This window comes from Anthonomus grandis, chromosome 12 (genome assembly GCF_022605725.1).
Source record: "Anthonomus grandis grandis chromosome 12, icAntGran1.3, whole genome shotgun sequence".
Classification (NCBI taxonomy): Eukaryota; Metazoa; Arthropoda; class Insecta; order Coleoptera; family Curculionidae; genus Anthonomus; species Anthonomus grandis.
In genome coordinates, this window is record NC_065557.1 from 26,218,363 (window position 1) to 26,234,735 (window position 16,373).

A 16,373-nucleotide genomic window follows, 5' to 3' on the forward strand; every position below is an offset into this window, starting at 1 on the left:
TATACATACTAAATTTATCGATATCCATTTATACACAAAGAAGAAGTTCAAAGACAGATTAACAAAATGCTTAATGATGGAATAATTAGACCAAGCTCAAGCCCGTGGAGCAGTCCTATATGGATAGTCAGCAAAAAAACCAGACGCAAGTGGCAAGCAAAAATGGCGTATAGTAAATGACTACAGAGGCGTAAATGCGAAAACTATCGATGATAGATACCCTCTACTAAATATTAACGACATACTAGATAAACTAGGACGCTGCATGTATTTTTCAACTATTGACCTCTCATCTGGATTCCATCAAATCGAAATGGCGCCAAATTCAATAGAAAAAACAGCATTCACCATCGAGAATGGACACTATGAATATGTTAGGATGCCATTCGGACTTACAAACGCACCAGCTACGTTCCAACGTATAATGGATGACATATTAAGATACTTACAAGACAAGCTATGTCTCGTATACATGGATGATATTATCGTATTTTCAGCCAGCTTAGAAGAACACGTTAAAAATCTGAAACTAGTCTTTCAAAAATTAAGAAACGCCAAATTAAAAATTCAGATAGATAAGTCAGAATTTTTGCGCAAGGAAGTCGAATTTTTAGGACACGTAATCACTAAAGAAAGTGTCAAACCTAACCCAAGAAAAATCGAGGCGATTCTAAAATTTCCTATACCAAAAACCCCGAAACAAATTAAATCATTCTTAGGACTTTTGGGGTACTATAGACAATTTATAGATGGATTTGCTAAGATCACCAAACCATTTACCAAATGCCTTAAAAAAGGAGCTACAATTAAACATACCCCCGAATTTATTAAAGCCTTTTGAAATACGTAAAAATCTCTTATGCAATGACCCCATACTACGATACCCCGACTTTGAAAAGCCGTTTATTTTGACAACCGATGCTTCGAACATAGCAATTGGCGCAGTATTAAGTCAAGGAAAGATAGGCCAAGACTTACCAATAGCATACGCATCACGGACCTTAAACCAAGCGGAATGCAATTATTCAACAATAGAGAAGGAACTATTGGCCATCGTTTGGGCAACGAAACATTTTAAACCCTACCTATTTGGAAGAAAATTTGTAATAATAACAGACCATAAACCGTTACAATATCTTTTCAACTAAGGAAATGTTATTTCCATACAGTAAACTTTAGAACATAAATGCGAACAGGCTTTTTCCTAAACAATTTTATTTTTAAAACTTTCAGCACAAACAAGGTTAACATTATATTTTAAAATTATTACTTATTATTTGTTATATTTACTGTTATTTGACAATTAGTACAAGTATTGAAAACTGGAAGAACTTGGGAACTAATAGCATTATTTTGTTGAATATTTTCCAAACTAATAATTTTATTTGTATGACAATAACTATTACTATAAATGATCTTGATGTATTGGTTTTTGAATCCGGTATGGTAACTAAAAGTTTAGATAGTAGGTCTTGTATATCTTGTACAGTCATTTTAACCAGCTCGTCCATTCTGCAAGCTCCGGAAATTCCAAATATTACAGCTACCTACAACAATAAATAAGCATGTAAAGAATCCAAATATAATTTGAAGTTTTGTAAGTTACCTTAATCATTAAATATTCCTTGTCTGGAGCTTCCTGAATAAATTTGTTTATTTCTTCTTTAGTTAAAATCTTGGATTTTTTTGGCTTATAGGCATGTGCTTGTTGTTTCAGGAATGCCCGAAGTTTTGAATTATCAGATATATCCACATCATCTCTAATTGCAAGGGTTGCCTTCAACATTGACAATTGGCCCATAAAGTTGAAGAATTCATCTTGGAACCAAGCTCCAAGAAGTATGCCATTACAACATTTTCCGAGAAAGAAGTTACATTTTTATTCGTACGGTAGTCCATGAAGCGGTTGTATGCATAGTTATACTTATTTCTAGATTTTATTGGTAACAATTCCAATGATGCAGCATTCATTGCCTTCGTGAGTTCTGGGAGGGTTTCAGAAATGGAACAGTCATCATCACTCATCATTTTACACGTTACTTTGGCTTTTTAAAACGTTAAAAAATCAACACTTTGGAAAGACGCCACAAATAAACTTTTCACTCGTCAAGTTTGACAATTTAAAATTATGTACTTCGTTTCCGTAGTTACAAAACAATGTTTCATGGCTTCTTTTATTTAAGGGAAAAATAATTATGTTGATTTAAAATTTTTAACATGATTAGTAATAATTTACCGTAATTTTAATGATTCCCGATTTTCGGAAAAATAGTATGTAGACCTCGTAGGAAAAGCCACATTCCCCGACTCCGTATTGCCAGTCTCGGCTTGCGCCTCGACTGGCAATTTTTACGATCGCCCGGGAATGTTAAGCTTTTCCTACTAGGTATACAATATACTATTTCCGAAAATCGATAAGAAATAATACCATTTTTGACAACATATTTGAAAGAAAAAGTCAATATTTCCTCCAACTTGATTGTTGCCTGGCAAGCGAAAATAACAGTAAGGAAATATTCATTTCTGTACTGTAAGGAAATGTTATTTCCATACAGTAAACTTTAGAACATAAATGCGAACAGGTTTTTTCCTAAACAATTTTATTTTTAAAACTTTCAGCACAAACAAGGTTAACATTATATTTTAAAATTATTACTTATTATTTGTTATATTTACTGTTATTTGACAATTAGTACAAGTATTGAAAACTGAAAGAACTTGGGAACTAATAGTATTATTTTGTTGAATATTTTCCAAGCTAATAATTTTATTTGTATGACAATAACTAATATTGGGCGTTACTGCAGTATTAGAAATATTAGAATTACTTTCTTGATTTTTTTCTGCTGTGAAAATTTTATTTGCCACTTCTTCCTTATTAGTAAGAGACTCTTCTATATATCCTTCAGCGACGTTTGTTGATTTCCATCTACCCAGTCTCTTTAAACTAGTAATATCTCCACCAGAATCAACAAGCATTGTGGCAGAAGACCGACGAAAACAGTGGCCGGTATATTCTTTCAAGTTTGGTAAATTCAAATAACTGGTCACTATTTTAGGCATGTTTCTAAATTGGTAAATTCCTACTACTTGTCTACAACCTCTTTCATTTTGGTACTTAAAAAAAAAAGAGTGGTATTGATGTCTCTTGGTCTTAAAGAGACATACTTGCGGTATAGATTTAAGTACATTTCGTTTACTATAAATGATCTTAATGTATTGGTTTTGGAATCCGGTATGGTAACTAAAAGTTTATATAGTAGGTCTTGTATGTCTTGTACAGTCATTTTAACCAGCTCCTACAATATTACAGCTACCTACAACAATAAATAAGCATGTAAAGAATCCAAATATAATTTGAAGTTTTGTAAGTTACCTTAATCATTAAATATTCCTTATCTGGAGCTTCCTGAATAAATTTGTTTATTTCTTCTTTAGTTAAAATCTTGGATTTTTTTGGCTTAAAGGCATGTGCTTGCCGTTTCAGGAATGCCCGAAGTTTTGAATATTTAGATATATCCACATCATGTCTAATTGCAAGGGTTGCCTTCAGCATTGAATAATTGGCCCATAAAGTTAAAGATTTCATATTGGAACCAAGCTCCAAGAAGTATGCCATTACAACATTTTTCGAGAAAGAAGTTACATTTTTATTCGTACGGTAGTCCATGAAGCGGTTGTATGCATAGTTATACTTATTTCTAGATTTTACTGGTAACAATTGCAATGATGCAGCATTCACTGCCTCCGTGAGTTCTAGGGGGGGGGGGGTTCCAGAAATGAAACAGTCATCATCACTCATCATTTATACGTTACTTTGGCTTTTTAAAACGTTAAAAAATCAACACTTTGGGAAGACGCCACAAATAAACTTTTCACTTGTCAAGTTTGACAATTTAAAATTATGTACTTCGTTTCCGTAGTTACGAAACAATGTTTCATGGCTTCATTTATTTAAGGGAAAAATAATAATGTTGATTTAAAATTTTTAACTTGATTAGTAATATTTTACCGTAATTTTAATGAATCCCGATTTTCGGAAAAATAGTATGCAGACCTCGTAGGAAAAGCCACATTCCCGGACTCCGTATTGCCAGTCTCGGCTTGCGCCTCGACTGGCAATTTTTACGATCGCCCAGGAATGTTAAGCTTTTCCTACTAGGTATACAATATACTATTCATTCACTATATAGAAATAAAACCATTGCTTTTACAATTAGAAAATATAGAAAACGCTTATAAAACTTTAACCGCTTCTTGCAATGACACTAATGTAATTCACACTTTAATTATGCATCATATGAATACTGTTAATATGCTTTCGCATGCAAAATATTTTATAGATGAGATTAAAGTTAAGCTTAATAATATTTAACCACATAATTTAAGACATAAAAGAGGATTAATAAATTTTGTAGGAAAAGCATCTAAATGGCTTTCTGGTACACTTGACTCTGAAGACGGAGAAAAATACGAAAAAGCAATAAATTCTTTACGCAACTCCCAGAACTCTTTTAGACAAGAGTTAAACTTACAAATGTCATTAACTAAGGATTTAATAAATAACTATAATACCACAATATTCGTATTAAATAAAAATCAAAATTCATTAAAGGCGCACGTTCGACTTTTTGAAAAACATCTAAATAAAACAATTGCCGACATTTCAGTATTTATGAAACTTCAAAATACAATAAATCAACTTATAGTAATTTTAATTAATTTTATTTTAATTAGATAAAAAAGTTTTATCACATTCCTGGATAATCTGGAAGATGCTATTATGTTTGCTAAGCTAAATACATTACACAGCACTATAATATCAGCTTCTCAACTAGAACAAATATTTTTAAATCTTACTACCCTTTATGGTGAAGATAAAGTTTTAATGTAATAATCAGTTAGCGGGACTACGGGGAGTTAGTTTTTCAAATGACAAAATAATATTTGCCATTCACTTTCCAACATTCATAAAAGAAAAAATTGTACTTTTTCACTTGTTCAGTATTCATGTTAACCGAACCATATTTATACCCAAACTCCCTTTCCTTTTATCCGGCACTTACTTGCACCAGTATCAAGAAGATGTCTGCCCTATGATAGAAAAAGTATATGTTCGCCAGAACGCCTTAAGCCCTCCAGAACAGGATTGTGCTACATCCCTCATTAGATGAGCTGAGAACTTCCCGTGTAAACTACTAACTGTTAATGTAACTACCCCTATTGTGCGTCAAGTAAACGAATTTATAATAGTTATTCCTACCGATGTTAAAGTTAAAATTCAAAAGTTGTGCCAAATTAATCAACTCTTCTTCGTCGAGAGCCCCAGTATATTTGAGATACCTTTTAAATGTGGTATCGAAGTACCACCTTTTTGAATCAAGAAGAAATCCTGGAAAGCACCCCTTTCCAATTGCCTGCAATATATTTTATCAATTCAATAGAATTCCAGTTACCACGGGACACTATTCAACTCGACTCGATCGATTTTAACCAAATTCGATCCCTTCAAGATCAAGCCAAGATCCTGAAAAATATTCCTAAAGAAGAAGACGATATTCACTCCGTAGCCTGGAGCTTAGCTACAACCATTGGGATGATACTTATCATAGTTACCATAGCTTTTACAGTAAATGAGCTATTTTTCAAGAAGAAACCAACTGAAGACTTAGAACTTACAGAACGAACAGAAAATAGAAGACACCCCTGAAGAAGAATCTACCCCGGGAACTTCAGAAAACAAAGCTTCCCTATTGTTTTCCTCTTAGGTGGGAGGAGTTATGGACTCAATAGTGTTAATCCTTATAAATATTTTACTTATGTGTTTCCATTATTATATTTCGCTTTGCATGCTAACTTTAGATTATAAATTAAGTTACACGACGTAGGATAAGTCAATCTTTGTTCTTTACTTCACGTATTAATGTATTCTTGTTGTAGAAATTAAAATTGGGTTTTTTTTTAAAGACGCTTAAATCAACCCGAAACGTAATTGTCCAATATTGTCTATCTCTTTTGAACACATGGAGAGGCGCCGATGACTCTAACTAAGAGATGGCGCTAGTCGTCCTTTGTAGTAAATTAAAACATGGGTGTCTCAAACAGTATTAAAGTATTCCATCCTATTATTTATTCAAGAACTGCTGTCTCTACTATTCGTAAAGCTAAATGCTTTTTAAATTATTTCAAGAATTTCAATTTTCCACTTCTGTTAAATATATATATAAAGATATGTTTAGATTTACAGATGTATTATTTGACGTTTTATAAAAAAAAATTATTAGGGGTTTTTTACAAAATAGAAAAGCTTTTGATATATTTTATGGAATTGCTAAAAACATGATGAAAATTTCTGAAGATATGTATGCAGAATATAGGTAATGGTCCTGAGCGCATAGGAACTTAATAGAAAGATTTTTATTTACAATAATATTATTCTTACTTATTTACCAATTTTTTTTTGAAGTTGTTGACAATATTTTTCAATAAATTACGGACAGGTTTGCTGATAATGAGAAATTGTTATACTTAGGTTTATTTGAATATGCCGATTTGAGCATAGATTAAAATGTTTTAAATATTAAATACTGACAAACAATTCCGAACTTTGTCATCTGAACAAGAAATTATTAGAAGTATTTTTAAAAGTGATTAATAAGCCTATATTTAATATCTATTAAAAAAAGCTTGTTAAACAGAATTTATTTTCTTATATTCTTTAGGTTTTTATGATAAAATAATTAAAGTTTAATAGCTACATAGAAGAGTTGGTTTAAAATTTAAGACCTAACGCGTTTATATTTTGTGATCAGTGTTGCTTTAAATTTATTATTTATGATTTTTTCTGTGTTTATGTTTTTTCTATTCAAAAAAAACTTTTAGTTGTGTTTGCTTGTTTATAAATAAATATATCTTAAAATTGATTACTATGATTTCTTCACAAAACTTAAAAGAAAGCGCGAGACGCGCTAGACTTTTTGTTTCCGACGCTTCTTATACGTCATTTATTTATAATAAAGGACTTGGCCTCACCAGTTTTGTTGACCACGGATGGCCACTGATCACCCACAGATCTAATCATTTGGATTCATATAATGTGACTGAAGATAAATGCATATAATATTGCCAGTAGCTACTTTTTTGGTCTTTAATAAATCACATATTCTTTTGCTAAAAACAAAGGTAGAACAGGTTATTCTTAAAATTGTGTGAGTAATGGAGATTTCTGTTCTACTATTGAAATTAATATTTATATGTATTATTGAATTTGCTAAAAATGTAATAACATTTTTGTTTTAATTTAGATGAGTGAAATCTTAGATGCTGCTTTACAAGCTAAATGGTATTATTTCAACACGAAAAATCGAAAAATATTCCTGATATTTCTACAAAACTTAAGCAAGGATGTTAATCTGGAAATAGCCGGCTTTTTCTCGGTTAATTTAGAGCTTAGTATATGGGTAAGATAAGCGAATATTTATATAAGTAAAAATTTAATTAAACTAGTATCGCACTAAAATAAGGCATCGTCATTTCTGAAATCATCAATAACATTTTTGTTAAATAAGAACATTGGATAAGATCTATCTATAAAGGCCCAGCCCACCCAAAGTTCCTGTATAAGAATACCTCTAATTTTAGTTTTGGGGTATGTTTTAGTGTTGTTTTAAATCTAGTTTTTTTTACATATTGCAAGCAAAAAAAATGCACCAAATTTGCCAATAAAATCCTTGTATATAAATTTGCCAATAAAATATCCTTGTGTTTTCAAGAATAAAGCTAAACAATGTACAGTAGAAAATTAAGCAGGATTAAATTTAGACACCTGATGAATACCGAGCGGCTCGACATTAAAACTCTTTTTTTTTTGTAATGAAAGAATAATAAAAAAAGACATTTTACGTGTAGGTATTTCACATTTTTTCGCGTGCATTCTTCGAGATATTCAATTATTTTCTGCTACTATTCAAAAAGTATTCAGAAAAATATTGATATTTGACTCGTCCTCTTTTGACAATTAAAAACAAAGCAAAAATTAATAAAATGCCATGGGATAAGTTCTAAATGTAAATTTTAAATACTACTAGGAATAATGTAAAATTTCAGACAAAATAGACTGCGAGATGTGCACTCTTTTGGGCGGTGACGCGCCTCATGTGTGATCTCAGTTAGCTTCCATCATTTATTTTCTAGGGTCTAAAGTGCGTTTTAAATAACCATAAATGATCGTGTAAATTCAAAATTTAATAAAAAAATATTTTTAACTATTTTCTCTTTGAACAGTTGTGTATAATAATTAAACTTCGTTGGTAAAATTCCTCAATCCAGTATATTCGGTTTGTAAAACGTATAGTGTAATAAAAAGAAGGGTATATTAATTAAAATATTGTTTACAAGCAAAAAAGGCCACAAGAAAAAAAAATTTGAAAGTTAAAAAATAAGTTTGTGTAATGTATAATATATTTATTTATGTTATTAATCGATAGTCCCTAACTTATTAAATATACTTATTAAATAAATAGGTAATATAATAGCTGCTATTGAAATAGCATATATACTTAACTGCTATTTTAATTAATCGGTAGCAGAAGCAACTGCTATATGAAAATAGCAGGTTCAACACATCACTGAGCTACTATATAACTGAATCGTAAAACGTAAAAAACTATGAATCCTTACAGTTCCGAACATTAAATTATCATACTACTAGCGCCATCTGTTACTCGTAGTTCAAAGATTAATATATTGGTTAATGTTAAATATGAAATAATCAAATATATATTTAATCATTATCAATCGTGATAAATAAATATCTTTTTACGCTTTTCTACCCCTCGTCACTACTATTTGAACCTTCTCAACTATTTATTTAACTGTTGCCTCATGTACTTTCTCATTCCAAGGCGAGGACACGTCACAGACTACAGGTATAACAAATAATAGGTAGGTATATAATCTTTTTAGATGTACAAAATAAAGACCACGCATAATTTCCAAAATGTAGGTATTCATAATTAATATTTTACTAGTGATATTTAATTTTAATTGACTTTGTATATTAGTTTATAGTTGACACTTATCACTTCGATTTGTCTTTAAACACCGGAAACAAAGTATACAGATCGTGTTATCGTGAGCTACGTATTACCCAAAATAATGGCAACACCGCTTGGTTGCGGCTTGCAGGCGGCGGAATTTTTCGTTTTTATTTTTTGAACCGGGAGTCAGCAGACCTCAGTTTGCTGTGTTACTGCACGTTGCATTAATAATTTTTGAGCGTTATTTTCGTGTTTTTTTCACTATGGCTGCTTATACCCCTTCCGAAAGAGTTCAACTAATTAAATGGTTTTATGGAGGCAATTCGGCAATACAATGTAGAGATTTGTTTTCAGTGACATTTGAGAATAGACCGATTCCTTGTGCAAAAACGGTTTTAAATGTGGTTACAAAATTTGAGACATCTTTTTGTATTCAAGATTGTAAAAAATGCCACACAAAACGTCAAGAACCACCTTAGGGGCCTTAGATGGCACCTGTTGAAGTGGTCCAGGATATAGAACGGCGGGAAGAAATGGTTTGCGGTACCCTAGAACTTGATTCGACACGGTCCACTAGAAGTGTTGGAGAGGAACTGGGAATGAGCAATAAAACTGTTGCTCGTATCTGGAAAAAATATGGGTACAAATGTTTCAAGTATTCAAAAACTCAGGAAATATTTCCTGAAGACCAGTGGCGAAGAATGGAATTTTGTGAAATCATGATGGAAAAGGCAAATGAAAACGAATATTTTTTAAAAAATATTTTGTTTTCTGATGAATCTTCTTTTCCATTACATGGCAAAGACAATCCTTCCATTGTTCGTTATTGGTCTGAGGAAAACGAGCACAGAAGTTGTCAGTTTCGTACCCAGTATCCTCAGAAATTGAATGTTTGGGCAGGTATTTTGGGCGACAATGGTATAGGGCCATTTTTTATTGATGACACTTTAAACGCCCAAAAGTACCTTGAGTTGCTGCGAAACCAAGTTCTTCCTGCCATTCAAATCCTACCTGATGTAGACCTGGAATCGGTTTATTTTCAGCAAGATTGCTGTCCTGCTCATAACGCGGCTAAGGTAAAACAATTTTTAACAAATACTTTTCCCAACCGCCTTATTAGTGTGACTGGCGATATTAAATGACCTCCTAGATCTCCAGATTTGTCTCCAAATGACTTTTATCTGTGGGGTTACTTTAAGCAGACCATTTACAAGCATGAATTTAGTAGACCAACAAATTTAGAGAAGTTGCGAAATAAAATTGTCGAAGGTGCCAATTCCATTTTACCTAAAACTCTTTTGGAGGTGCGAAATAGCTTTTACGATAGGTTAAGTTTTTGTTTATCGAAAGAAGGCAGTTTATTTGAGCTTTTTATTTAAAAAATGATATGTTGTTAAGTTTGTTTATTAGAGTTTTATTTCTGATTTTTTTAAATATTTTAAACAGAGTTGATATTTTATTTTTTATTAGAATAACGCTTTAATTTTCATTATGCAAAACACAGCATATTAAACATTTTAGGATTACAATTCTATGCGGGTTTTACACATTGTCATGTCTGTAAAACCCGCATTAGAATAGATATTTTAAAAATGCCTGGATTTTCGCGTAATATTTTGGGATATTTTGTCGCCAAACGACGCAGCTCCCACGAAAGTCAGATGTTTACTAATCCCGTATCCCGTCCTCGGCAGTGTTGCCAGGTATTACTAACTGTCACGCGCCAGTTTTGACACTAAAATGCGCCTCCAAAGCGCCACCTTTTGACAGGACGCAAAAACTATTAAAAAATTAGCGGGAGTTTCAAATATTGGACAAATGTGGATTTCCTTTTATTCACAGTTTCCTATACCGGGTGCTGCATCACATTACGCACCATAGGAATTACAATGCAAAAATAAAGAAATAGAAATTCCTGCTTCCCTAATTGTTTTAGCTAAAAAGTCTATAGGACCTTTTTTGTAGCAAATTAATTTTGCTATAAGAAGGAATTTTTATAAAACGAGATATTTGAATCGTGGAGGCAAAATCTTCGAAAATATTCTTTCCCTTTTCCCTTCCCATCACCTGTTTGCTAATTAAGAAACAAACATTACCTTTTTTGAAACTTCAAAAATCTGTCATATTATGTAATAACAACAATATTTATTTGCAATAAACTACTGTACCAAGTTTAAACTAATAATTACACTATTTCATAACTATTTTATAAATAAAGCACTTATTTCCCGTGTACTAGTTCCAGAATAATAAAGTTTTATCATCTCTACTTTTTCCTGTATAGAATAATTCATTTTAGAAATTTGATACTGTAGTAAGTTTTAACAAAGGTAATGTTTGTTTCCTAATTACTAAACAGGTGATGGAAAGAGAAAAGGGAAAGAACATTTTCGACAATTTTGCCTCCACGATTCAAATATCTTGTTTTATAAAAATACCTTCTTATAACAAAATGAATTTGCTACAAAAAAGGTCCTATAAACTTTTTAGCTAAAGCAATTAGGGAAGCAGGAATTTCTATTTCTTTATTTTTGCATTGTAATTCCTATGGTGCGTAATGAGATGCGGCACCCGGTATAGATATACATATTTATTATTTTATTAAATATAATAGTAATTACCTAATTTTAATTTGTTTTTTTTTGTAATCAGAAACAAATGTGTTTAAATACTCATATACTTTATTTTAAAAAAATATGGGAATAAAATAAATGGGAATTCTACAAAATAACTTTTTTCATAAAAATAATGACAACAAAAATATTACATATTTCTAAATTAAATATTCTAACATATTTAACAAAAAAAAACATCCTATATATAAAGCAAAATCAATCAATATCAATCAATTTCAATTCAAAACGCAAAACACAAACAATAATGTTGCCGCCATGTCAACTGTCAACATGACAACTGTCACGGTTTGACGGTTGACGAGCAAAGTTGTCATAAGCATCTGTAGTGCTAAAGTCCAGTTTACGCTCACGCTCATGCAAAGGCGAATGGCAGACGATCCCTTTTGGTAGTTGGATTTGAAATTAATAGTATTAAGAACCAACCAAAACCAATGCTTCTTTTGACTAGTTTACAATCAAGGTGCACGATACAAAATACAAAAGCGCCACTTTAGGCGCCCAGCGCATGTACCAAAATTTTACACGCCATTTGAAATTTAAAAGCGCCACTTTGGCGCAAATGCGCCACACCTGGCAACCCTGGTCCTCGGGCCGGCCGGGGTGGTGCTCTGTCGCAGGCACTCGTACACGCGCGACGTTAGAAAAATTTCGCCTCTATGCGGTTTCCTATAAGTAACGAACGAAAACACGATCTGTATACGTATATGCGTGGTAAAACATAACTTAGGTCAATTCGTTTAGGTAGTGCTGTTGCAGCTATTTAATATATGTGTCTTTTTAAGTAAAAAAAATATTTTTTTTAAATAATAACAAATATTTCGTTAATTGTTTATTAATAAATTAAATAAGATTTTAAGATATTTGAAAACTTAATTATGAATTAGTTATTACAAAAATAAAACCCCAATTTAAAATTAACAAACCTTTTTATACCTACGTTTTTATCTTTTTTATGAAGTGTTTTAATCGACACTGTTTAAAACTAGGTTTGCAAGCTTGTTTATTTTTGAGAATACGCATTTTATGATAATAATAAACATAGAGAAAACGTAAAAAAAACATTAAAAATCGCTCTTTTGAGTTAAAAGAACTTATTATAGATCATACACTTTTTGTATCAATACACCAATCAGAAGTAATTTATTTCCTGTATTTCCTTTTGGCAAAAAGAGCATTTACGCTTTTTCCACAAGGCTGAAAGCAATCTTTTTTTAAGCAAGCAAATTTTTTTAACTTTGAGTCACTATTGATGAGAAACGAGGACATATTTATGCGTAACCTATAGATATTTATAGCTTTTATACGCATAAAGGTTGCTATGGGATATGTGATAATTCGCTGCCTGTTACATATGCATGTACGTACTATAGACCATTATATTACCCTTATACCGCATTAAAAAATCAAAAGAAAAAGATTATATGTATGTCTGCGAGGTTCACAATAACCTTAAAACATTGAAAGGCTAGAATTAGTAAACAGCAACTTTGCTTGAGTTCAACATGTACATAGGGGCAAGAGGGGTGTTTTGTTCACAAACATATTCATCGATCCTCTGTTGTCACGTTTACACGCATTTTCAAAAGAGGAAATTTTCAGCTATATATCAACACATCTAATAATAATAATGTTAATTTAACTTATTGATCTTAGATTTTGGATTAAAAATAAAAAGTAGAAATAGATATACCGGGTGGTGCGTCGCCGAGCGGAACATAGAAAATCCCATGTAAATTTTAAGGGGGTCAATTATTGGCTTCTCTGTACATTTTACAGAAAAACTGTAAGATAACTTTTTTAAGAGACCAATCTAGGTAACCCTCTGGATAACCCCTAATTTGTTATAAGGCTTTGTCAAATCTGACGTACAGCCGAATACAAGAAATGTATTTTTTTGTTTTATCAATCTCACAACCATACATTCACAAAGTAAGACTTAATTATGACTATTATTTATTAAGTAAATATTTATTAACTTAATTATGGCTATTTTTTCGTCGATTGAATAATTCATACTTGTTTTCAAATATCTGTCACTGATTTGTTGACACTTTTCCTCACGTAAGTGACAATATTTATTTTACTGGTGCCCGTTTGGTAAAAATAAATACACTCACCCTCGCGAGGGAATACTTCCCTCTCTCTTCTCTTATTTATATTTTTTGACAAAGTTTTTGTCAATCACCTCCTTACCTCCAGCTAACCTCACTTTGATATGTCATAGAAGAACCTCATTAAAATGTCTATTCAACAGTGACAAAAAAATTAAATCGAACGCTTTTGATTCAAAATTTTCTCACCTCCAGGAAATATCTTTTTGCGGTAGTGTAGTTAGCCTTACAATAGTAGCGTAGTTTTCCACAAATTTTCGATAATATCTCTTTATGAAGATTACAAATAGGGAAAGTCTTTATCTCCAAGAAAAATGCATGTAGGTCATTTAGATAAATGTATTATCCATTTCGGCTGTGTAAACAGCCATCATCAGATACTAAAATAAAATACAGATAATTCAAGACAATTTTGAAAAAGAGCTTATTCGCTATAACAATATATATTTAGAACTTTCCAAAACATTACAAAAAACATATACGTTCACCAAATAAAACAAAAATTACCCGTTATCGAGAAAAAAAACAAGAATAAATAAAAGAATTAAAATTAAAGACATAGTACAATAAGGACATCTACGATTTAAAATATATAATTTATACTTAGGACGATACAGATTTCTACATATTAAAAGAAGGTACTATAAGGAACTATTGTATATTAGCGTTGCGTTAAAGAAAAGATTTTAAATTTTGACTAATACAAATGTTATAAGATGAAAGAATTAAAAACAATAAAGGTAAAAGTTATTTTCTAGGGCTAATTGAATCAAAAAAGCGTAAACTGTCAAAGTTAGTTTGCTCATGCATGTGCAGTGCAGTCTGCATGTGCAGTCTGGAGAGTTTATGGCCCTATTTATTTCAAATGCTTCCAACAAGTCCAATTGTAACCCTTTCCCACAATTATTTATTAAAATTAGAATTAATTAAAACTAAATATTTCTTTAAAAATAATTTTTGCTTCTCCAAAATGATCTAAATAAATCTATAATGTATTTAGATAATAATACACGTTGTCAAAAAAAAAAAACAAATAAATATTTAAAAACCATGAGATACCTACTTACAATTATTTCAAAATTTAATAATATTTCATAAAAGTTTCTTATTTATTATTTTCTTCTCTTCTAAATTAAAATAACACGAAATAAAAATATTAATTTATTGTCAAAAGTAAAATTTAAATATATCCTACTTATAAATATATCAGTAACATTTTTATTTTAGATATTTAATAAATCATTTGCAATCCTCAGCGTATTTGGCACTACCGAATAAAGAAGTGTTTTAACCCTTAATATGATGGTTTATATGGACTGCATTAATTGGCAAAAACGCTGTACATTTATCAAGCATCGCGTTAAAATTTAATTTTAAAGGTATATAGTATAGTGGAGCTTTAGCTTTTAATTGAATATATTTCTTTCACATGTTAAACTTGTTGTAGTTTTAAAAATAAAGTCATATAGCAAACTTTTTTTTTTTTAATTTTTCCTTCTACTTCATAATAGTCATTATTACTATTTCTACCTGTCCGAAGAGAATTTAAAAAAATGAATATAAAACTATTTAAATTACGAGACAGTTTTACCACTAACCAAAACTCTTTATTTTTACTCTCGACACGTGTTTCGCTAACGATGTTAGCATAGAGTTTTGGTTAGTGGTAAAACTGTCTCGTAATTTAAGCATAACACCAAAGGTTCCAACTATAGGACTATCAGGATGACTTCACGGTCAGCGGAATAGAACTTGTATTTTATGATCAGTACTAAAATTAGATTAATTAATGCAGATGTTTGGTTTCTAAATTCTTGCAAACGCCTTTCAGTTTTTCCAAAGTTTATTGATGTATCTTTTAAAAGTAAATCCTAATTTTTTAAGAAGGCTGAAGTTTTTGCAAGGCAAAAATGGCTAGATTTTGAAATCAAGTATTTATATAGTAAACGTAGCATTTTACAATTAGCAGCATACACACTTTTTAAAAAACTTACTTTTAGACAAACTGATTTAGAGTATCAAGCATGGAGCAATTTTCAAAGAAACATGTTTCAGATTATTAACCACAAATACATTACATACATATATACAAATCTTCTTCACTAAACAAAAAACTAAAAAAGTTAATGAGTGCAAAGGATAAACCACAAAAGGAAAAACCCATTAATATCGTTGAAAATCAATCCTCTCAGTCATTTAATGAGAATGAGTTTGATGTTCTTAATAAGGGTCTAAACTTTGCACCAGTTTCAAATTGCAAAAGCAACCTGGAGGAGATTGTAGTAAGTATTGAATCATCAATTCAGTACTTGCCAGAATCTTTAAAAGGTTTTGCTAGAGAAACGATTCGCAACCAAATTACAAAAAATCTTGCCAAATCAAAAAATACATTGGGTTCTAATATTGTTAAACGACTGAGAGAAAAAGATTGTTTCTATTTAAAAGTTGACATGGGAATCAACGTTGTTATTTTAGATAAACCAGAATATTTTAAACGAGTTGATGGTCTTATTTAAAATGGCCCATATAAAGAGATTCCTAAAAACCCTCTATCAAAACTGGGTTCGCAGGTTAAAATAGCATTGAAT

At 31.0% G+C, this 16,373-nt stretch overlaps 1 protein-coding gene and 1 long non-coding RNA gene across 2 annotated transcripts in view; one reads left to right on the forward strand and one right to left on the reverse strand.

Annotated features, from left to right (window-relative positions):
• The window catches only part of LOC126742833 (uncharacterized), an 88,020-nt gene extending 72,845 nt beyond the window's left edge, over positions 1–15,175 (forward strand). Inside the window, exons 8-9 of the mRNA XM_050449637.1 lie at positions 7,305–7,460; positions 15,013–15,175. Of these exons, the coding sequence (XP_050305594.1) occupies positions 7,305–7,460; positions 15,013–15,063 (207 nt within the window). The 3' untranslated portion in view covers positions 15,064–15,175. The remainder of the gene's footprint in view (positions 1–7,304; positions 7,461–15,012) is intronic.
• Positions 1,198–2,183, reverse strand: LOC126743075 (uncharacterized). Its single transcript, XR_007662774.1, has 2 exons — positions 1,607–2,183; positions 1,198–1,547 (listed from the first exon to the last, which is right to left on the reverse strand). It is a non-coding gene; the product is annotated as an uncharacterized LOC126743075 (long non-coding RNA).
• Positions 15,176–16,373: the final 1,198 nt, after the last annotated feature.